The 24,675-nt window shown below is 36.3% G+C and overlaps 1 protein-coding gene across 3 annotated transcripts; it reads right to left on the bottom strand.

Moving 5' to 3' along the window:
- Window positions 1-15,636: 15,636 nt before the first annotated feature.
- LOC121748010 (FT-interacting protein 3-like) lies at window positions 15,637-19,570 on the bottom strand. Of its 3 annotated transcripts, none has more exons than XM_042142212.1 (4): window positions 19,270-19,570; window positions 18,854-18,919; window positions 18,426-18,488; window positions 15,637-18,247 (listed from the first exon to the last, which is right to left on the bottom strand). In XM_042142212.1, the coding sequence occupies exon 4, from the start codon at window positions 18,224-18,226 to the stop codon at window positions 15,908-15,910; it is 2,319 nt and encodes a 772-aa protein (XP_041998146.1). In that variant the 5' UTR covers window positions 18,227-18,247; window positions 18,426-18,488; window positions 18,854-18,919; window positions 19,270-19,570; the 3' UTR covers window positions 15,637-15,907. The 3 variants fall into 3 exon arrangements, with proteins under 3 accessions (XP_041998146.1, XP_041998147.1, XP_041998148.1); XM_042142213.1 differs by lacking the exon at window positions 19,270-19,570 and adding an exon at window positions 19,092-19,137; XM_042142214.1 differs by lacking the exon at window positions 18,426-18,488.
- Between the last annotated feature and the right edge of the window lie 5,105 nt (window positions 19,571-24,675).

Genomic DNA, 24,675 nt, shown 5'->3' with positions numbered 1-24,675 from the left:
GTAGAATCGAAACTACTAAACCAGTATGATTAGCCGAGTCGAGGAGGCCTCTTCCCGCAAGACGAGATACGCCCCGGTAGTGCTCTTCGGTTTGGCGTGTCGTCCCAAAGGTAAAACGGCTACGTCTCTATTGATGCAGCACCGCAATCAGTAGAGCTCCGGCGAACGAGATGGAGGAGAGGGCAGAGCTTCGACAGAAGGACAATGCAGAAAGAGTGAGAGAGCTTATGCAGAGAATGCTTGTATATGTGTCCTAATGCAGTGGTATGGCTAGCCTATTTATAGGCCAAGCCACCATGCAGGGTCAACCAACCATTGAAGGCTCATCATGGCAATTCGTAACCGACGTCGGTTACAGGTGTGTGGCTGGAGTGTGCCACCCGTGTGTGGAGCGTGTGGATTTCTCACGTGGCAGCCGTGACTGTGCCTCGCTTGACGACGTGTCAAGCCACTTGGATTGCTGACTCGGCGGTGATCCAAAAAGAATAGTTTGGGCCAAGCCCCAAGCCCAAAGACCACCCAAAGACCAATTGCGAAGTTCCAAGTCCAAGTCCAAGTCCAAGTCCAAGTCCAAGATCGAGATCGAGATCGAGATCGAGATCGGGATCGGGATCGGGATCGGGATCGGGCCCGAGGCCTGCGGCCCGCGACCGCGACCGCGAGCACAAGCACAAGCACGGGCACGGGCGGGCGAGCGGCGGCGGCGGGCGCGTGTCCGCGCGTGTGGGCTCTTTCACCCATCTTGGTCCACTATAATTATTAAGTAACATAAAGTCACTTAATTTATACACATTAAAAGATGTGTTAATCCTCCAATGTGGGATAATTAACACTAGTTAATTATTCCCTAAGCTCCAACTCCAAGCTTTAATAAAAGCTAATTATGCCCAACTTTAATCCACTATTTCTCACTCACCGGAAATCGGATTTGAGAAAGTGAATATACTACATTTATCTACGTAAAATGTAGATCGACGCTATGTCATTTAATTTCACAAAATTAAATGTCTCGTCACATTTATTATTTGGTCAAAATCCATTGACCGGACATATTTAATACCATGATTTCTACAATCCCCCACATGAGTGGAAATAGCCGAATGCATATGCATGCAGACACAAGCTCAACCCTCGAGAGGTATATAAGCATAAGGATAGGTAGTTGTTGACTTTGAACCCTCCATAGTCGACACCATCGGATACACAGGCGGCTTAGTAGCGCGATGCTTTGAACTAATCCCCCACGGCGTGCACCGAGACAATGGTGTTAACGCTTAAACACCTCAACCTCATCCGTTCTCACGTTTTGTGTCCATTGCGGTCTTGGACACCACTTTGGATTCATAAGTGCGTTTTTTATGAAGCGACCACACTTCACACTTACATAGGTGATTCTTAGTCAAGTACCTTGCCATACTTGGTCTCTTTGAGAATTCCATCTCTTTGAGATCCTTAAGAACCATTAAAAGTCATAGACTTAGCCTTTACCACTAGGCAAGCTCTCCAACACTCTATTGCTCTCTAGGGAATAGATATAGTTGAGTGTTTCTCATGAACTCTCATAGCTTAGTTGTCCCTTTGAACCAAGTTCTTGGGATCTCCAGTCATCATGGTTGGGTTACCACTATGATAATTCTTTAGTTTGTGGATTTCAAACCCATTCCCTCTAGCAACTTATTCATTTGATCACGGTTTAACCCTTTGGTTAACGGATCCGCTAGATTATCTATTGACTTCACATAGTCAATTGTAATCACCCCTGTTGTGATCAAATGTCTCACGGTGTTATGTCGTCGACGTATATGTCGAGACTTACCGTTATAGAAGCCATTGTTTGCCCTTCCAATAGCTGCTTGGCTATCGCAGTGGATCAGCACTGGTGGCACTGGCTTAGACCAACATGGAATGTCTTCAAGGAAGTTCTTAAGCCACTCGGCTTCCTCACCAGCCTTATCCAAGGCAATGAACTCCGATTCCATTGTTGATCGGGCTATACAGGTCTGTTTTGTGGATTTCCACGATACAGCACCACCCCCAATAGTAAAGACATATCCACTTGTTGAAAATGAGTCATTTCTTTTTTAGCGAAAATAATACTTAAAGGCACAAGATTTACGAAAATGAGGTTTGGTGAGTTAAGTGGAGTGAGAATAAAGTAGAGATATGAAAAAGAATAAAATAAAGAAGTGAGAATAAAGTAGAGAGATGAAAAAAGAATAAATAAAGGAGAGGGAATAAAGTATGAGAGTGGGAGTATAGTAAGAGAGACTAAATGTGTTGTTTTTTGCTAAAAGGGAAACGACTCGCTTATAGTGAACGGAGAGAGTAACTTTATTCTCTCACCTACTTTATTCTCTCTTTACTCCTCTACCTTTAACTCTCTCATTATTTATCCTTCCTCCACTTAACTCTTTAAATATCAATTTCTTAAATTTCATGTCAAAGGAAAGCATATCAATTATGACGGGACTAAGAAAATATATTTTTGAGAATTAAGGGTTGGCACTAGTGAAACTATCACTCACATACAATAATCTATGCGATCAAGAGTCGTGTAGTCTGGTAGCAATTCTCACTTTTAAATAATCAGGATGCTTTTGCTTTGAAATATAAAAAAATTATAATAAAAATTAAATATAAGAAAAATGAGGGATAAACAAAATTTTCTTTATATAAAATATAAATATTTCTCTCTTCTTTTCCATCACCTTATCTATAAAAAGAATGTCATCACTTCTTATTCATCATTTTCCGTTTAAAATGGGATACTTTTTTCACATGCCATTTTTATCACTTTAATATCTCATGTTAATACAATATACTCACTCCGTCCCATAAAAATAAAAACATGTAAGATGATACGAATTTTAATGCATAATTAGTACATTAAAAGAATGACAAAGAATGAATTATTAAAGTACTATGTTAGTGGAGAATGAGTCCAACCTTATACCGAAAATAGAAGTGGACTATTTTATATAACAGAAATGATGAATGAAAAATGATGAAATCTGTTTTAATAAATATTAGCTAGAGATAAGGAAGGAAAATGGATAGTCAACATAGATCTTGTTTGGACCTTTATATATAAAGAAAGAGAATTGTAAAAAAAATAACAAAAGCAAACGTGCGAGTAGCACGGGACGAAGGGAGTATATAATAAATTAAAAAAGAAAGAGATTTATGATTTTTAGTGCAAAGCCATGCTAAATTGATATGTTCACTTTGATCTCTTTAATTTAATGAAGCTATGTAAGATGAACTAAGTGTGTCTTCTTAATGAAAGAAATATAAATATTAATGAATTGTATTATACCATAATTAAAAAAAAAACTGAATTAAGTGTAGTACCTTAATAACACAACACAAAATGAACTTAATGCATCCTTTTAGTGACCAACTATAAAAGTCTACTCATAATCTCTCACAGTTAGTATAAAATAAACAATGTGTGGAATCAATTATTTAGAGTAGCAAATTTTTATAAGTTGAACTATTTGTTTCTTCAAGAAGAGATAGAAAATTGGGAAAAGTGTGTAGATCTTAATATAAGGACATTTATTTTCTTTAAGAATTTGGAACCTTGATTTAGATATATACCCAAACACTATTGATTTATTTGTTTTATGGTTAATTTTGAAAAAAAAAGGTTTTGCTCGAAAGCAATGGCCCCATATGTTGAGGCCCACCTAAAATGGGCTAGAATTTTATACTTAAATCAAATAAAAAAATCTTAGTACTGGCGTATATATTTCTGGTGGGGCCCATAACCATTTTCCTGGTTTCAAATTAGTAATTTCTGTATAATGGAGAATGGCGGTTTTTGGATGATAGAAAAATACCCAGAAGTTAAGATGTTCAATAAAATATAGTTCAATTTTATAGTTAATTATTAGTGAAAAGATAAATCGAAGTCTAGGTTATAAAAGTAGATTATACAATCGGAAGAAATTTGTTACCGGCTGGACCATCTAAATGGGCCATGATTTATTCCATAAAACTGAACCAAAATTGGCCCTTATATATATATATATATATATATATATAGGGTTGTGATCAATGTCGAACCAATTTTAAAGACCGAACTAGAGACCAAATCAGGGCCATTAGATCTAGTTTTTTTTATGAGATGTGCTGCTGTGTAAATTTTTCGGTCTTCATTACAAGCCCATTTTACTTCATTGTATAGATTTATTACTTCATTCCGTACGTAATACCTTGAAACTACAACATGTTTTTACTTTCTTGCAGTAGGTTTTGAAATGATTCAACATATGTTTCATTTGAATTCATTGACCTGAGTTTTTACTTTATTTACATTAAAAAATGCAATTTATTCAAGTGCGTTTATTACTTCATTCAGAAACGTTATTACTTCATTGGATAAGGTTTTTACTTCATTCCAGTAGGACTTCACATACTTCATTCCAATAATTTATTGCATCATTCCATGTGTTTATTACATCATACCAGCGTTGTGGCGGTTGTGATAGATATTGTAGATAGAAAGACCGACACGCGACGGCGAAACCGCATTTACGTACTGGAATGAAGTAATAATCCTACTGGAATGAAGTAAAAACCTATTGGAATGAAGTAAAAACCTACTGGAATGAATTTAAATCTTTGTAACATGTTTGTATGACTTATTTACCTTCGGATGAATTAAAATAGGCTCGTGATGAAGGTGAAAATAAATTATAAATTTGTGCCTCTCATCCATAAAAAACTAGATCAAAAAACCCTAATTTGGTATGGTTCGGTGGTTCGGTCTTTAAGAGTGGATTTGTGAATAATGGGACTCTATATATATATATATATATATATATATATATATATATATATATATATATATATATACGTTTAAGAATGGTTCTACGTTTAAGAATGGTTCTATCTTGATCACAATCCTATATATATATATATATATATATATATATATATATATAGGGATGTATTCATTTCCTTTTCCTATATTTCCTCCTTTTTCCTTCTTAATATCAGCCATTAGATTAGAGAAATGGACGGTCCAGATCAACATTGGGTAATTAATCACGTGTTGCATTATTTGTCCTATTTTGTGCATTATGAGGGTACAATAGTAATCTAATAATGGCTGGAAACCGCTACGAATAATGCACCACATGGTCACGAGTAATGCATATAATTGCCTATATAATGCACAATATGTGAACTACAATGCATACGAACAAGATGTGTTGTGTTATGATGTTTGACACACGTTTCTTGTTTCCCCTAAGGGTTTAATAAGCTTAGGGGCTAGGGTATAGTACGTAGACATGTATGTAATCTTCACATGGTAACGAGTAATGCATATAATTGACTATATAATGCACAATTTGTGAACTGCAATGCATACGAACAAGATGTGCTGTGTTATTATGTTTGACACACATTTCTTGTTTCCCCTAAGGGTTTAATAAGCTTAGGGGCTAGGGTATAGTACGTACGCATTAATAACAAATTATAAAACGATACGAATAATTCACCAAATTGTCACGAGTAATGGATGTTATTAACTATATAATGCACAATATGTGAACTGCAATGCATACGAATAAGATGTACCATGTTATGATGTTTGACACACGTTTCTTGTTTTCCCTAAGGGTTTAATAAGCTTAGGGGCTAGGGTATAGTACGTAGACATTACTAAATGCACGTATGTAATCTTCAATCCGTTGATTAACCCATATACACAATACCTCTAATAATGCATAATATACTGAGATAATGACAATTAACAGCTACATAATGTACTACCTAAACCAAATTATGCACATACGTATATTCCAATAACAACAATTTGTTAGTAATGTCTACGTACTATACCCTAGCCCCTAAGCTTATTAAACCCTTAGGGAAACAAGAAACGTGTGTCAAACATCATAACATGGTACATCTTATTCGTATGCATTGCAGTTCACATATTGTGCATTATATAGTTAATAACATCCATTACTCGTGACAATTTGGTGAATTATTCGTATCGTTTTATAATTTGTTATTAATGCGTACGTACTATACCCTAGCCCCTAAGCTTATTAAACCCTTTGGGGAAACAAGAAACGTGTGTCAAACATCATAACACATCACATCTTGTTCGTATGCATTGCAGTTCACAAATTGTGCATTATATAGTCAATTATATCCATTTCTCGTTACCATGTGAAGATTACATACGTGTCTACGTACTATACCCTAGCCCCTAAGCTTATTAAACCCTTAGGGGAAACAAGAAACGTGTGTCCAAACATCATAACATGGTACATCTTATTCGTATGCATTGCAGTTCACATATTGTGCATTATATAGTCAATTATATGCATTACTCGTGACCATGTGGTGCATTATTCGCAGATACCAAAATGTGGCAGTTACTTTTCCGTCAAATGTCAATAATAACCCTGTAATGCATACAACCACCTTCTATAATGCAACACGGAACCAGTTTTATAGAATCAATCTGATCCGTTGATGCCTTAGATCTAACGCGTAATATTAAGAAGGAAAAAGGATCTAAGATGTGAAAAGAAGAATAACGCTCCCATATATATATATATATATATATATATATATATATATATATATATATATATATATATATATATATCATTTCATTTTTAAGATATTTGAACTCTTTTTTTTTCCTGTAAGATGCATAAGATGTTAACTATTAGACTTGCATTCTTATTTTAATTTTGTTCTGACTTCCATATGAGAAATTAATTAGGGAACACATTAGTCCTCCATTGCAAGGGAAATTGGGTTTTTATTATTAATATTATACTTGTTGTTTAAGGAATGTTCAAAGAAACATGTTTTCGTACTACCCACTCTGTTTATTCTTACCACTAAATTAATGACCATTTTACTCAAAAATAAATAAACAAGGTAATATTTAACTAATTTTACAGTCGGCCAATGTTTGATTATTACAGAACGAATTTTAAATACAAAATGCAAATTCAAAACACAAAAGATAATTAACAGACAAAATAATGTTCATTATTAATTTATTTTTAATTCATTAATATTTTCTGTGTGTCACTGAAAATTCTAAAATAAACTACAACCAACTAACAGTGGCCACGTCTCGTCTTCACAATGGGGAATTCCGTAGAGCCATCGACTTAATAGACTGCAGTGGAAGGAACCTCCTTCGTGACATTGTGACCAAATATGTTGTAATTCTTAAGTCTTCGACTCTAACTCACGATATTTGTAATTTCAACTCGAGGGTTGCTTTTTCTTCTGTCTCTAATTTGTATTGTAAAAGGAAAATACCTTGACGATGAACTGAATATAATTGTTAAATTGTTCAAAAATGTTTATTCATTTGTGTTTATGATAGTAGTAAATAAGTGGATATGTGTGTGTATTGGCCATGTGAGAGAGTGGTTGATGACTGAAATGGTCTTTGTAGATAGACGAGCACCATTGTTAGCTCGAGGTGAGTAGCTCGCGAGCAGCCTATCTGATTCGATCTTCGTCTTTTTGTGCTGCTTTCGAGCTCCATTTTCTCAACTTGTAAACCGGTTTTCTATAGCCTGAAATATTGTACCTCATCTATAGTTATATGAGATATCTTGCAATAAATCAATTGTGTCTGTGTTTGAGTATATCTCTACCACAAAAACTCGAGTAAATATGATTTATCCTCATTGTTTTCGAAACGTCTCAATTTAAAGGTAATCACAAACGAGATATTTTGGATATCTAATGGAGTCTCGCACAAGATCAAAAGGTCTAAAATTCAAAGTGCCCAATAATTGATGTTACAAAAATGAGAGAATCCAATGAGCCGTACTATATAAGACCTAATATATCATTCAAACAATAAAATCATTTATTAACACAGATTTGTGGCCCAATCAAACTTGTCTTGCCCACAGATATTTAGTTCTTGTTATGAGTGAGAGAGATACACACACACACAAGTAAGAGAGGGGTTGTAGCAAATAAAATGGAAAAAAATATTAGTTGAGGATATATTATACAGGTTCCGTTCTGTACATGGAATTGAAATTGAAATTCTATAATTCAATTCCAAATCCATTGTTCGTTTAACAAAGGAGTTGAATTATAATTCAAAGTGTGTGTAACAGTGTTTGTGTAGTGCGTGTGTGAAGGTGAAGTGTGTGTGTGTGTGTGTGTGTGTGAAGGTGAAGTGTGTAGTGCGTGTGTGAAGGTGAAGTGTGCGTGCGTGCGTGTGCGTGTGAATAGTAATGTTGACTATAAGGAATTTTTATGTTAGAAGATATATTTATAACAAATCAAATATGGAAAAGATAAAAGAGAAAAAGTGCATAAAGTATATTTACATAGTTATGTCAACCAGTTGGCAATGGTCAACCAATTGCAGATGGCGACACACATCTCGTTCTCATGCCGGTACTTGTTGACCGCACCCCTCAACTCCACCGTCAGGCGGTAATGCTCCTCCAACCATTGCGCATACTCCATATCAAATAGTGTCGCACCTAAAAAATACGCGGAATCAATTCATTATTAATTCATTAATTAATGCAACACCCTCGAGTATCACGCCCTGTGTGACTTTTCTCACGCAACCGCAATTTACCGACCGCGCACATGGGTTGGGATAAATTTTCTCATCCTTAATTTATCCAACTAAGAAAAAATTGTACTCATAGTTATGTTGGGAAGGCCTTGCTCTCCCGCATTCGCATTTCCACCCAATAAAAATTCCATATAGCAAAAATGGAACACTATACGTCTCATTTTTAATATATGTGTCAAAAATAAATGACTCTACTACGGTGCAACGAAGAGAGTATTATATTTAAATTCAATATCATCTCAATTTTTAGATTTTATAATAAAACTAAAATTTTAGAATTTGTAATAGTTGAAAAAAAGAATTCACTCAACACACACTTTGCACACACTATACACATGGCACGCACTACACATATTACACATGCACACACACTACACACTACACACAATTTACACAAACAACATACTTTACACACACTATACTTACACTGCACATACTATACGCACATTGTACACACTATACACACAACACACTATAAAAAAATTTCAAAGCAAATTATACAGTATCAAATGTTTTTATTCATGTCTTTAACTAAACTTGGATTTTCCAGCATAAAGCATTTCTCCGTTGCCACCTTTAGTCATGGAGGGTGCGGTTAAGCCAGAGGTTACTGAGGGGGCGGAGGCGGTGGAAGTACTCACCGATGACCAGAAAATACTGCGCGACTTGGCGGATCGTAAGATGCGGCTGTAGCTGGTGAAGGGTTTGCTGCCTATCACCTTGTAATTAAATCAATCATTTTTCACTTTAACTAATTAAAGTTATACAAAAATAATAACAAGAATAACAATTGACGAGTTTTTAGTACACAACTCATCATACATGAATGTTGACTATGTCTATATGGATAAGATATACTATAAAAGAGAAAAGGCATTTACGTGTGTATATCACGCAAAAGACTTAATTAATAATAGATGCATTTACCATAAATATATAACATGTAAGCATTTCTCAGTAAGATTCAATATGGGATAAAGAAAACATTTAACTCGGTCTAGTACATTTTAATTTAAAATATAAATCATAGCAAATAAAATGGAAACAAATATTAGTTGAGGATATATTTTAGTAATCCCCAATTATTAAGAATTTTATAAAGGGTATGTTCGGTAACAGAATTGGAATTGGAATTGAAATATTATGGATAAATCAATTCCAAAGTCATTGTTCGTTAAACAAAGGAATTGAATTATAATTCAAAGTGTGGGTAAAGGTACAATGTGTGTTTTAGTGTGTAGTGTGTGTGTGTGTGTGTGTGTGTGTGTGTGTGTGTGCGCGTGCATGTACCGCGTGCGTGTGAATAGTAACGTTGAATATAAGGAAATTTTTTATGTTAGATGATAGTATATTTATAACAAATAAAATATGGAAAGAATAAAAGAGAAAAAGCATTTATGTGCAAAGTATTTATATATTTACATGGTTGCCACTTAATTAATACTAGTATGTACTTGAAATGCTGTTATTGTTTGGTTTTAATGTTTAGAGGCAATGAATAGCAATGTGTATTTGTGTATAAGTGTTTTTTTCTTTTAGATACTACATTACTCGATCTGTCTCATAAAATTAGTACAATTTAAAATGACAAGGGTTTTAATTTGCAAATAGTAAAATAAGAAAAATTAAGATAAATGTGATAAAAAAAATAATATTAGTAGATTGTGGAATATACATTATAAATAGCATTTAGTTGTTCAAAATTTTTTTATTAGAACTAGTCTAATTTTAAGACACGAACCAAAATGACAAAACTAGTTAATTTTTATAGGACGAATGGAGTAATATTTTGAAGGGGGTGGTGGATTTGTTTTATTTTATTTTATTTTATTTGTTGGCATCCTTTCATTAAGAATTCTACTAAGATTCCTGACTAGAGTTAAAAAGGAGTATTATTTGACTCGCCCAACTTAATTTATAAATTAAAGTCTGATAATGCGTGTATATCATGCAAGAGGCAATTATTAATAAATGCATTTTATCATAAATAGATAACTGGTAAGCATTTCCCAGGCGTCTAATAAGATTCGATATGGGATAAAAATAACAATTAACTCGGTCTAGTATATATGTTAACTTAAAATATGACTGTTAGCATTATTTTATTACTCGTATTCAAATGAAGATATAGAAGAACCTTGTTGGGTGAACTTTTTCATCGTATTTCCAAGTCAAAGATTAGTGATAATTACATCTTGAAAATATGGCCTCCTATGTTTCTTCAAGTCAAACCCACGAGTGATCGCCTCTTCCGCTTTGTGGGTCGAGTGTTGAAGCCCATAAATCCTTTCTCAAGGGTCAATAATCCGGGCTTCATCCTCAAGGCTTATTCGTTGTATGAACATGCTCAAGACGTCTTGCATCTTGTTGTTCATAGACCTCGTCCTCGGCCGGTGTAGGTCTTTGATCGGGCTTGGCGCATGATGCACTATACACTATACATCTCTTTTTTAATCTCTGTGCCAAAAAGAAATAACTCTACTACCGCGGAACGAATGGAGTATTATATATAAATTCAATATCATCTCAATTTTTAGATTTTATAATAAAACTAAAACTTTAGAAGTTTTAATAATTGAAAAAAAAGAATTGACACTACACACATATTGCACACATTATACACATTGCACATACACACACTGCACATACTATGCACAATGGCGGACGCAAGATTTTAACGTTGGAGGGTTCCAATTCTAGGGTATTTTTAATACCGGTGTTACCGAAAATTGCGAGGGAGAAGAATAATGAGATAGAAATAATTAAATGATATGAATAACTACAGAAATGTATGTATTTAATATTATTATAATGAATCATTTTTTAAATAGGTTAATTAAAGAAATACTTCATCAAACATGAAATTTTTTGTACATAATAGTTGTAGAAAATAAAATACATTACAAAAATAACAACAAAGAAAATTTAAAATAATTTAATAAATGAATAAATCTGTTTTAATAAAGATTCGATAGAGATAAGGATGTAAAAATGACAGTCAGCAGAGATTCTTGTTTGGACCTTTATATATAAAGTGAGATTCTTGTTTGGACCTTTATATATAAAGTGAGAAAATTGTAAAAAAAAAACTGAATTAAGTGTAATACCTTAATAAGACAACATAAAATGAACTTAATGCATCATTTTAATGACCAAATATAAATGTCTACTCGAAATCTCTCACACTTTTATAGAAACTAGCATTACGCTCGTGCTATGCACGGACTAAGATATTGTCATAACATTGATTAACATTATAAATTAATTAAATTAACTTAGAAACAATATCAATATAGAAAAATTATAAACAAAAAATGTACTACAATAGGAATAAATATGACACAATTAATCACAAACTATAATGTTCCAATGTTAAATCACAGGAGCTAAAAATCTATCATAATAAAGAATTGAACAAAAGAGGAACCCCAACCATATATTTTAGAAAACTTCTTCATACACTACATTACCCATAGAATTAAACGAGCATCATTAAAATTCTTTATTGATAAAACAGATCCACTCACTTCTTCTACAAAATACCAATCCAATTAACTATTACAACATTAATTTAATATCAGAATAATTAAAGAAATATTAGAATCAATCTAAATTAAAACATCTCAACATACTACATTTTGTATAAAATAAAAAATTATGGAAATCCAAACTTTCAGCGAAAATTCTCTCAGCAGATCCTTAGCATTAACCTTAATTACGCGATGATTAGTCCTCCCAAGAAAATCTCACTACCTGAATTTGAATTGCGAAATTGAAAATTTATGTTGTTTTTATGCGGCTTTATATATGGATTGCATATATTATAGAAATAATTGTCTAAACTCTATAATTAAATAAATGATTAAAATAAATGTACACTTATTGAAATTAAAGTAAAATGAGCTAATTTATATTAAAACCAACATTAAGTTAACCATCAAACTAACCTAATTCTGTTTAATAGACTGATTAAGTTAAAAATGATAGCCTCCATCTTCTTCACGTTGTGAGCCCATCCATCTTCATCTGCAATTTCATGTAATTCATGATTCTCTTCTACCCTAACTCCTTCATCTTCTCGTATATTCGCCGTCAATTTTTTAGGTAAGAATGTGCGTATATTGGTTGGATGATGATATGAATGTATTTAATGTTTTTTTAAGAGGATCAACGATGGTTCCCATCCACCCATGATGGCTCGAACCCCCGACATATTGGTTAGAGGGGAAGCGTCTTACCAACTGAGATGCGCTTCATTGTCGATATGAATGTATTTAACGAAAAGTCTATACAAATGCTCAGGCCCTTCTTATTCTCTTATTCATCAATAAGAAAAGTACACGGATGGTGGGCATTATAAGCATTTGTTGAGCTGATTAATGTAGTGTGAGTATTTTTTATTTAAGAATGGAAGGGTTGTACCGTGTGATTAATATTTGTAATAATTCAGTCCATTTCCATTTTGACTCTCCATATTTTGCACTATTTATGACATTCAATGTGAGGAGTCAAATGATTAAATGCATGGGAAGGCAAAGTCTAAAGAAATAGCCGATTAATATTTACAATATAGGTCAATTAACAAAAATCAGTTTTATATAAACTTTAATACTACCAAATTTAAGATTGGCAGTTTTGTAAATATTCCCAAAACTCCCCTTTTATATATGTATAGATAAATAAATAAATTAGATACTTATTTTCCAGCACTGAAATCCGAAATCCGTTTCTTTCAAATTCGAACATAAGGTCTTCTATTTTCCATTTATTTCATTTCATGCATTAATCCTTCTAAGTTCTAATTCATGTTTGTATAAAATGCCAGAACAAGTCATACAGTGTAAGTGATTCATGTTTGTATAAAATGAACAATGTGTGGAATCAATTATTTTGTACTTTAATTGCACATTTTTATAAGTTGAACTATTTGTTTCTTCATAAAGAGGTAGAAAATTGGGAAAAGTGTGTAGATCTTAATATAATGGACATTTAATTTCTTCAAGAATTTGGAACCTTGATTTAGATATATATTGGGTTACAATCCTATCCCACATCGGATGACTGAGGGAAGTTGGAAGGTGTATATAATTCCTGTCCAACTCCAATTAGTTTGAGGCCTTTTGGGAGTGACCTAAAAACAAATCCGTGCGGGCTTGACCCAAAGCGGACAATATCAAACTAATGTTGCAGTCGACGATCTTAACAAGTGGTATCAGACCCAGGTGGCTATGGGTTGTGCCTGGATGAGCCCCGGTTAGGGTCGGGCCCTGAAGGACTCGGGTTAGAGTCGGGCCCAGGATGACCCAGGGGCCAGGGTTGGAACGACCCATGTTTGTGTCGACTGCGTTCCCGATGTGGTCTTGGTTTGAGGGGAGGTTTGTTGGGTTATAAACCTATCCCACATCGGATGAGTGAGGGAAGTTGGAAGGTGCATATAATACCTGTCCAACCCCAATTAGTTTGAGGCCTTTTGGGAGTGACCCAAAAACAAATCCGTACAGGCTTAACCCAAAGCGGACAATATCAAACTAATGTTGCAGTCGACGATCTTAACAATATACCCGAACACTATTGATCTATGAATGTTCTCAACTCCCAAAGAATTGTGAATGCACTAAATTGATGTATAAATTGAAAAAATGCCAGAGTATTTATTTGTTTTATGGTTAATTCTGCAAAAATAAATGTTTTGATTCGAAAGCAATGGCCATATATGTTGAGGCCCACCTAAAATGGGCTAGAATTTTATACTTATATCGAATAAAAAATCTTAGTACTTGCGTATATATTTCTGGTGGGGCCCATAACCATTTTCCTGGTTCCTAATAACTAGTAATTTCTGTATATGGAGAATGGCGGTTTTTGGTTGATGGAAAAATATTCAAGCTAACATGTTGAATGAAATAAAGTTAAATTTTATAGTTAATCATTAGTGAAAAGATAAATTAAAAGTCAAGTCATAAAAGTAGATTATACAATCGGAAGAAATTCGTTATCGACTGGACCATTTAATTGGGCAATACTGAACTAAAATTAGAGCATCAAAATTGGGGAAGAATCCAATCACCAACCACTATCCTAGTCCACATCTTGTTGTGCATCGTCGTCGTCGTGTGCTCGTACCTCCTCGTACCTCCCCAGTCCCACCGGGCTTCTCTATCGCGGTGCCTTCAGCTCTTCTTCCCACTCGATCAGATAGTATACTGTGTAGTACACCTTATGCACAATATAATGTGTCCACTCCAATCCTATTAGACTTGCATTCTTATTTTACTTTTGTTCGAGGTCCAAATGAAAATTTACATTAGCATATGTTGGTACAAGATTTTGAAGCTTTGGTCTACAGCTGTTTAACAAGAAATATTTACACCTTCTATACTAATGTGAAACTTTTACTACTTATTCACAGTCAAATAAAGAACATCCAAACTTTATAAATTTTGTCAGATTGCAGCACATTATTTGGACCAATTTCTCTGACGCTTTCTATGATTCAATGCCCACCAAGTTAAAAAAGCCTAAAGGAGTAACTTTTACTTTTACTTTTCAATTACAATTTTCATATTTTGTCCACTTATTCTAACTCAATATTATTTTATGATTTTATCAAAATGTGACCAAAAATATATCATTAATTAAGGAACACCACACCCACTGGAGTATTATTTTATTTGTTTTTTAAGGAATGTTCAAAGAAACATGTTTTTGTGTCTCCACTCTCCTTATTCTTACCACTAAATTAATGCCCATTTTACTCAAAAATAAATAAACAATGTAATGCCCGCTTATATGTTAAAGTTAAACCTTATACAGTAGGCGGTAGGCCAATGTTTGATAATACAGAACTAAATTTAAATACAGAAAGCAAAATCAAAACACGAGATAATTAATAGACAAAATAATGTTTATTATTATTTTGATTTTAATTTATTACTAATATTTTAAAATAAATTGAAAATTTTAAAATAAATTAAAAACAAACTAACAATAACCTTCGTGTTACAAAATTTGAACAAAATGGAGATAGAAAATAGGATCAAAATGTGACATTTATCTCACTCCAAATTAATATATAAAGATGAAGGATACTTACGGTTCAAGAACAGATTGAATGAAATAACAAGCTAGGAAGTAGTAGATATTAGCATGGATCTGTCTCAAAAATAAATAAACCTAAAATTCCACAAAATATTGAAGTTTTTCATCAGATATAACTTACATAACAACGCCCAAGCTTCCTCGTCGGCAAATTCTATGCCGGCCAGCGATGGCCCGGAAACGGCCTCCAAAAACCTGAGCTGCTCACAACATGCAGTCAGTTCTCGCCGGCAGCCTCCGGAAGAAGTTTATGGGCACAGAAGGGAGCTTGTACCGGAACCTCGGATGTCTCAAGACATAGAATCCGCCGAGGAGGGCCACGACTTGGAACGGGGTGACATAGAGGACAACGGCCGAGATTAAGCAAAAGATGACGAACAAGGCTGTCGCCCGAGGGTCCCGCCAGCTGAGTAGGTTCTGCAGCCTCTCGCCTTGCGTTGCCAAGTCACCGACAACTGTCTGGATCCGCCCTGCGATGCTCCGCAGACGGTCGTATCTCATCCGGACAATGTCTGCAGGTCGGGAGGTCGGGAACGTATCGAACTCCTCGTCGAGCTCGTCGGGGTGGGCGTTGTCGGCGCAGGAGAGGCGAGTGTCCATGTGGGGCGGGTGCCTCGGCCTCCACCGGTAGTACCACACGCCGATCAAGAACAGGTAGAGAAAGACCGTCGGCAAGATCAGCTCCGGATACATGACGAGGATCAGAAACAAGATGTGGATGAGTACAGTGGTGATCGGGTTCTTCCAGTTGCAGATCTGATCGAACCATTTCCCGACAGCGATCAGCCCGCTCATCACACCCATGATCCGGAAGAAGTTAGCCTTGCTCCGCCTCATGCTCCACATGTGTGAGCCAACGTCGAGCATATACTCGACCACCTCCTTCCTGAGAGGCGGCTCGGCCCGACTCAGCCTTATCGAGACGATCTGAGTCGCCTGGTGCCTCAAGCTGTCGAGCTGACTGATGGTTAATGGGTGAATATAGTGCATTTTAGGCAGCAGCGGCTGCGAGTACAGATGCATCATGTTCACCAAAGATGAGCAAGTGAACCGCACAGCTAAATGGATTTCGCCCATCTTCTTCACCCCCGATGGATGCAAGACGAGAAGAGGATACGAATGAGTGTACACACGATCCGTTTCCAAAGTAGAAAGGCGAATCCTGACCTTCCCGATTCTAGAATCCCTACCGCCTTTATCTCCTCCTTGCAAATGACAATTGTCGAACACACCAATGGTTACAACAGTGCAAGGATCGTAGACCTCCCACGTGTACTGCTCGTTCCACTTTGGAGAAAAACTGTCGATAATTGTCCTAGTCCTGACCCACTTCTGTCCGTATTTGGCAACACAATAAGCATCAGTCGTCGCCCTTCCATCCTTTGTTTTCATAGGAGAAAGCCCATGCGCGTTCAAAATCCCCAACTCGAGAACACCAATGCTCGACTTCCATAGCACTTTAGCAGTCGGCCTAAGATCGCTGCTGTAGTGAGTGGACTCGTCCAAGACGTGATAACCGCCTTCGAGACAAATTCTCATATTAATCTTGCTGGCAAACTTCATGTCCTTCTTCTTTTCACCTTCGACTATTATATGTTTCTCCAGATTAAACCACCTCGTATTCACAGGCTTGTGATCCAACCTCCTGTCCACATACTGCAATGGGATACCACATCGTCCCAAAACCTCGTCTTTGTTGGGAGCAACACGGTCTTCCACACTCAAAATCAGTGGCTCCTCAAAAGGCTCCGCAGCCACGAACATCAAATCCTCATTCCACAGAGGATTGATACTTTTGCTCATCGAAACTCGTGTTCTCAGTGCTTGGTTCCCTAGAATGGCCTTCACGTAAACCTCAGGAAAACGACCTTTGTCGCTGGGCTGCAAGTCCTGAGCTTCAATCACGTTTACTCTCAGGTACCAAAGCTTAGGCGAGAGATAGACCTTCGACCTGATATTTGCAAGACCGTCAGCACCACTGACCGTCGCAGCATCCGAGTGCCACGCCTCTGGGAATGCCTCGTCAGCTTGTGTGCCCATCCAGACAGCCAGCATGAGCTCGCCCTTCGCCTTCTCACTCTTCCTGTCCTCCAACCTATACCACTGCGGGGCCAGGGGACTGTCGGGAGGAACTCTTTTCGGGATCTCATTCAGATCAAACACAACCCGGCCAATAAAGTCATCCTTCACAACATCCTTATCTTTCACAGAAACCTCGAGGGCAGAGGCCTGGATCCGCTCCTTTGAGAAGGCAAACACCTGATTCCACTCAGGATTCGACTTCTTCTCGAAATGGCGAGTTGTGCCCTTGTAGTTTCCAAGCCTAACCTCAACATACGGGTCACAACTTCCGGAAACATCCTTTCCAGGTAAATCTTTTGCCTTCACGACACGTACATAGAGGTACTGCATTTGCTCAACAAGGTCATAGGTGCTTGTCAGCTTATCTCCAGTCACCTTCCCCCCACCAAGGTGGGGTTTGGTTTCCTTCAACGAGAAATCTTCCATTGGTGGCCTCTGCATTTTTCTCAACCTCCTTTACACCTGTAATAATATATGAATAGGTCACAAATACTAAATTAAAACCATCTAGGAAAACCAGATTGACTTAGCATAAATTACAAATAAGTTGTAAAACTAACATGATCTACAAACAGAAAGAGAGCAAGACTATAATTATAAGTACGAATAGTCGCATATGCTTCTACTTTTCAATCAAAACCTGATAGAGAAAAATCGTGCAAGGCCTAAAACTCGAAGTAATGCTTCTCTGAGTGCTTCAAATCTGTGGAACAAAAGCAAGAAAAGACAGGGATACAGAAAATAAGAATTGAGTGCTACACAAGCGGAAACAACGAAACGACACAAAGGAGAAAGTAAGCCTTAGCAGAAACACAAAGCAAAACCCGAATTGATTCATCAAGATTTCATACCAAGCTACTTAAAAGTGGGTTCACAAAATAATAGGCAAGAATGTAACTGAAGATACACAGTTTAGAACTTTTAAATAAATGTGAGACCCTCCTATCCCCAAATAGCAATAAAATTGTAAGCACTTAGGGAACATACAAACTAGCAATTCGAACAGATAATAAACACAACAAACTCAAAATCAGTAGTATATTTTGAAAAGTCAGATAAGTACAGAACCTTGTGAAGAAGATTTTGGAAAGCCCAAAACATAACCTCGAAGCTTCAGATCTAAGTCCCTAAATCCTGTGGAAAAACAAGAGAGAAACTCAAGATCAAGCAACAGTAGTTGATCAGCAATAAAAATGCAAAACACGCACACTGTCTATAAATGTGGAATGCCTCAAAACATTCTAAATTGCAACTCATAAATATAAAATAAAAACATTTAACACAGATCTTAAAATTAAAAACCCACCAAAACAAGAAAGAAAGAGAAAAAATTCAGAAATGCCGCTTAGAAGCTAAGAAAAGCTCATACATATATTTCTCTTATGGGGTTTGTGTTTTTACAGTCAAATAAGTAAAGGGATGCTTTAAATAAAGAAAGATGCAGGTAAAGGTGAAAAGAGGGAGAGGGAGAGATGTGAATATACCTTGAGGTTCATGATAAGGTTCTTGAGCAGATGGATTGAGGGGAGAAGAAAGAAGAAAAATAAAGCAAGGGAATAAAAAGGAGAGAAGGGGTTTTGTTCTTTGATGCCTTTTCGAATCAATGGAAAAGAAAAAGCAAATACACAAAACCAGAGAGCTCCAAACAGAGCAATTTTCATTCCTTTTTTTCACAGAAATTAGAACAAGGGAGAGAGAAGAAAACATAAAATTAATGCCATTGCCACCGAACCCAACTGTGTGTACTGTGTGAATTTTTTTTTTCTTTTTTTTTATTTAGTTAGTATGAATGTATGTGTGTAGGTATAAATTTGTTCTCTTCTCTCTATCTCTATCTCTATCTCTATCTCTATCTGTCTGTGTGGTTTTCCTTTTTCTTTCTTCTTTTTTTTACTGTGGGGACCATGTCACGCGTGCTAGGACTTTGGTCGGGAAATGGCACGTGCCGACGCCGTGTATATCGCGCCGAGGCTTATCGTGTGCGTTTGGCTTAGTTACTTTTGTTGATGTGTAATAAATTTGAGACAATAACAATTTCTATTTATGCGAATAAATTAGATAGAGTATGATACGCGAATAAGAACTATACTAAATTTGTTTTTCAGGGATTTTACGAGCATCAGATAATTATTCTATAAATAAAATAAGTAAGTACGGAGTACTATTTTATACGATAAAAATTATGCATAGACAAGATTTGTCGAAAATATGGTTGGTACAAATAGTTTTGTTTAGCTAAAAAATAAAAATGGAAAACGGAAAAAAGAAGCATCTCTTGTAGAGCTTACACGCATCAAGTTGGTAGAGCGACGACTATTTTGCCTTGTAGATTTTGAAAATGAATCCTCCTATTACTCAATTTCATTTTTATTGCTCAAACAGTAAATTAAACGCCATTTTTTATATGAATGGACAACATCTTGTTACTTGAATTGTATAGATTTAATTTTGAATTAATTACCCGTTTAGATAAGATAAGTAAATTACAATATTTTTTCATACATTAGTTTCTGAAAACATGCTTTGTTTCAAATCTTACAATTCACTTGTTGGATTCGATAAATTTTGATTCAATTATAGGATTTGAGGAACATTTTAAAACCTACGAACCAAAATAGCTGTCCCCAAAAGTGTTAACCTTGTTAGTTTTTTGCTCAATGATACTATTATCAATCTAGGAAAGATCGAGTTTTGTACAATTATCTGGCTTTTATAAGAGCACGCATGAATTATGTAGATCCATTTTGCTAAAGAATGTGATTTTTTTGTTCTTTTATAGAGACACCCTTGAATGTTTTATGTTCCACTTTCGATGTGGGACAAACTCATTAATGAGGATGTTGTAATGTTATTTTAATTTTAATGAAGTGTGTTTTTTAATTAATGTATTTTTTTACATTTTAATATTATTATTGAATTTTCCCGTATCTGTGTCGTAAATTTAATTCCGTATTTTGTGTGATTGTTAATTATTTGTTTTTTATAATTTTGTTTATTGTGACTAGGCTATGGCTGGGCTATTGCTTGTCCAGTTGTTTATCCTGATGATGTGGCAGGAGGAGTTTATGGCTGGTGTATGGCTAGCCGATTCTTATTGTGGATGCTCTAATGCATTTATAGATTAATTATGAGAGATTAAATGCTACTTTGGGAATTATGGAACACAGATTGCATTAATTACATGAAATGGGCCCAACAAATTTTACTTTCATCAATTTTACTTATTTCTGGGCTCAATGTATGGGCCCGCTACTTCTCTAGATTCTATCTTTACCATAACAATAATGCGTTTGTTCTCTCTCTTTTCCTTTACCTTTTTTTTACTCTAAAATCAGTAAATTTTAAACCAAGCTAAATACTCCACCTGGAAAGAGAATAAAAGAAAGTTCAAATTTGTGCATGAATAGAAATATTTTTGTCAATGTTAAATTTGTATAGATGTATAAGTTTATACGAGTCTAAATGACAACAATACTCATCATTTTTACAACTCTCAAATTTGACTTCTACCTATATTTAATAGGTCGAGATTTTTGTAATTATTGAGTCGGCTAAAAATGTTTAGGGCTACAATTCTACGACCTTGGCTCGACACAAAAATCACGCAGTATCACATAGTCACAAGTTGTGATCACGATTTAGTTAGAATACTCTAGTATGCATACTTGAATACTCATTCATCGTTAGATCACGATTTAGTTAGAATACTCTAGTATACATACTTGAATACTCATTCATCATTAAAAAAACTACTATCTGTCTGTCTTATTTAAAATGACACATTTTCTTTTATGTGAAGTCATATTAAAATGAAACATTTCTAAATATCACATTCTCTATATTATTATATCTCAAACTATCATATTTATCCACTTAACACACTAAACAATACTCCATAAAATCTCATATAAAAAATATAAATATTACTTTGAATGGGACAAAAGGAGTACTTGTAAAAATAAAATTTATAAATAAATATACTTATGAGGAACACTCAGATAGGCGCACAATCATTGTTGTATGCAGATCAAACACGATTACTGAACCAGATTGACCCGATAGGCACAACCCAAACAAATATTCACAATATTTGCTTCAATAAGTAATTTGCATCTCGATATGCACTTTGATGGTTTACTTTGGGAGAAATAGAATAGCTATAGAGACAAAACTTATGGAGTATAATTATGAATCTCTATAGTATTTGCATTTTAGTGTAGAATGTAGATAGACCTGCCCAAGGTTTATCGAACCGGTGGTTAAAACAGAAACTGTAACCGCCGGTTACGGTTCCCAACCGAAACTGTGAGAATTTACTCGAATCAAAACCGTCGATTTTTAAACCGTGGTTTGGTTAAGGTTCAAAAATTTTCAAACCGAAACCGTGCCGGAACTGCCAAAAACCATCGGAAAATCGTGAAACCAAGCCGGAACCGAAAAAAACCGTCTGTTCGAAACTGTGAAAAATCATAAAAAAAAACCGCCGAAAAACCGCTGGTTCAGAACCGAAACCGAAACCAGCGGTTTTGGAACCGAACCGGAACCGCGAAACACCCTCGCGGTTCGGTTCTGGTTCGGCAATTTACAAAACCGGAACAGGCCGTAACCGCGCGGTTCCGGAACCGTGGGCACCTCTAAGTGTAGACATTCATCGAGCAAGTGTTGTGTGCAAAGTTCTGCTCTTGTCTAGGCTCCCTCTCATAATCAAACGACCTTGTTTAATAAAATATGTGCATTCCAATATTATCCAATTGCATTGCTCTGAGCCTCTGACTATCTCTAACCATACACCAAATCTCATTTTTTATGTAGAAAACTTCTCCAATCATACTGCAAACTCAAACTCATATTTGTATTTTCTATGGAACAACACCTAATATTGAGCAACTGTACAAATTTTGTACTGACATACTAAAAAATGGTGTAAATTTGAGTTCAGTATAATTAATTGGAATAAAATTACTTTTTGATATGATATATACTTAAAAATAGCTTTGAGTTTGATATAAATAGCAGAAGATACCTAAGAAAATCTATTAGCCAGTCATCTACAAACATCATGTTAGATAATCCTAAATAATGTGGTACAGTATATCTTTTACCTCAACTTGGTAACTGCTCATCCTACATTGTCTTGAACATTTACATTTTTTATTAGTAAAGACAAACATATTGGAGTTTCCGACATTATTGAAGCAAAGACATAAAGAGGGATGTATTGTTTATGCAGAGAAACGACAACTACTAAAAACTCAAATCCTCTTTTATGTAAATGAATTGATTATAGCGCTTAATATGATTTTGATGGCAACAATTTGCCAGCGTACCATGGTCCATGGTTACACATGATTCCTACACTTTAATCTAAACACAAGGGCTTTGATATCTCTGCACATCTCAACTATACAATGCTCAGGTTTTCTTCCAAGTCTTTAATAAACTGAACATGTATTAATCGTCCTCTTACTCACGCTAAAATCGAATATCAATATAACCGAACAATGGAAAAAAAAAACTCAATTATAGTGTAAAATTGAAATATCAGCATTGACTGCTGCATTAGCAATCGTGATGAATTGCTATCTGATTTGCGCTTGGAGATGTCAACGACGTTGTTAACTCAATGGAGCATCTCCCCCGTTCAATTCATTCCACCAATTTCCGTTATTGCATATAAGCCGATTTGGAGAAATCCGAGTAGGAGGATATGCTCGCACAGTCAGCAAAGACGTTAAATGAGTTTTTGTGTATAATTATTTTTGTGCTTCGACGTCCGCCATTGTGCAAAGGTGACGCAGATACGGACGTCCGCTGCGGACACCGGAGTTCCGCCATTGCGCTGACCCCACGGACGTCTGCGCGGACGTCCCGATTATTTTATTATTTTTTTGAAAATTCTATAAATACGGCTCGTTGAATTTCATTTCATTCGCCTCACTTGTATTAACGAGTATCTCTCTCTAAATACTTTTCTTTCGAAGATAAATGGAGCACCACGATAGTGATTCCCCCGCCACGAGCGAGTCACAGGGACCGATCTTTCCCGTTGGCGGAAGTACCCCAATGTCCGCCACGATGTCCGGAATGGCGGGATGATGCCCCAACCCCAAATGACGGCGGGATGACATCCGGATACTGCAACATGTACCCGCCTTGATATGGGATGATGCCCCAAATGCCCGGGGTGAGTGCCGGAATGACCCCAATGTCGGGGATGATGCAAGGCTAGCCTGTCGCTGCAGGGGGAGTATGCAGGGGGTCTCCCAATCACCGGTGGACAATGTCTATCGCCCCTATATGGATTTACTGTCGACGGACAACCCCCGAGTACTCTCGAGACTCGGTTCACTGGCATCGAGACCTTCTCGATGGAGGAGTTGGGGCTATCTCCGATCCGGTATTCTCTCACAGACGCACCAACGGCAACAGGGAGGAGGGGGAGGACAGGGAGAGGGAGGGGCATGGGACGGGGCACTACCTCGCCTGCGGCGGGGTACGATGGTGAGGCGGGGGCCGCTGAGGGGGGGAGGGATCCAGCGGGAAAAGAGGACCGTCTGGAGCACACAGGAGTGCATCGCGCTTGCGAAGGTGTGGATCAGTATAGTGGAGGATCCATATATCGAGGCTAACCAGCATATCGACAGGATGTGGTGGCGCATTAGCCAAAGCTACCTCCAATTCAAACCGCCAGAGGGAAGCCTCACAACGGAGAGCAATGCAAGAAACAGTGGGAGCGACTGAAGAGGCAGCTCAGCCGATTCGCCGGCATTTACACAAACAATCTCCGCTCGGCAACCAGCGGCATGTCTGCCGAGGATGCAAAGCTTCTGTCTCACCATCAGTTCAAAGATCCTGCGGCGGGCTTCGGGGAATTCAAATATTGGGATGTG

This window comes from Salvia splendens, chromosome 9, assembly GCF_004379255.2.
Source record: "Salvia splendens isolate huo1 chromosome 9, SspV2, whole genome shotgun sequence".
NCBI classification, from domain to species: Eukaryota; Viridiplantae; Streptophyta; class Magnoliopsida; order Lamiales; family Lamiaceae; genus Salvia; species Salvia splendens.
This window is presented reverse-complemented; position numbering and strand designations above follow the sequence as displayed.

Bases quoted from the DNA above. Each gene is read 5' to 3' on its own strand.
- LOC121748010 (XM_042142212.1), bottom strand. From the start codon at position 18,226: ATGCAGAGGCCACCAATGGAAGATTTCTCGTTGAAGGAAACCAAACCC.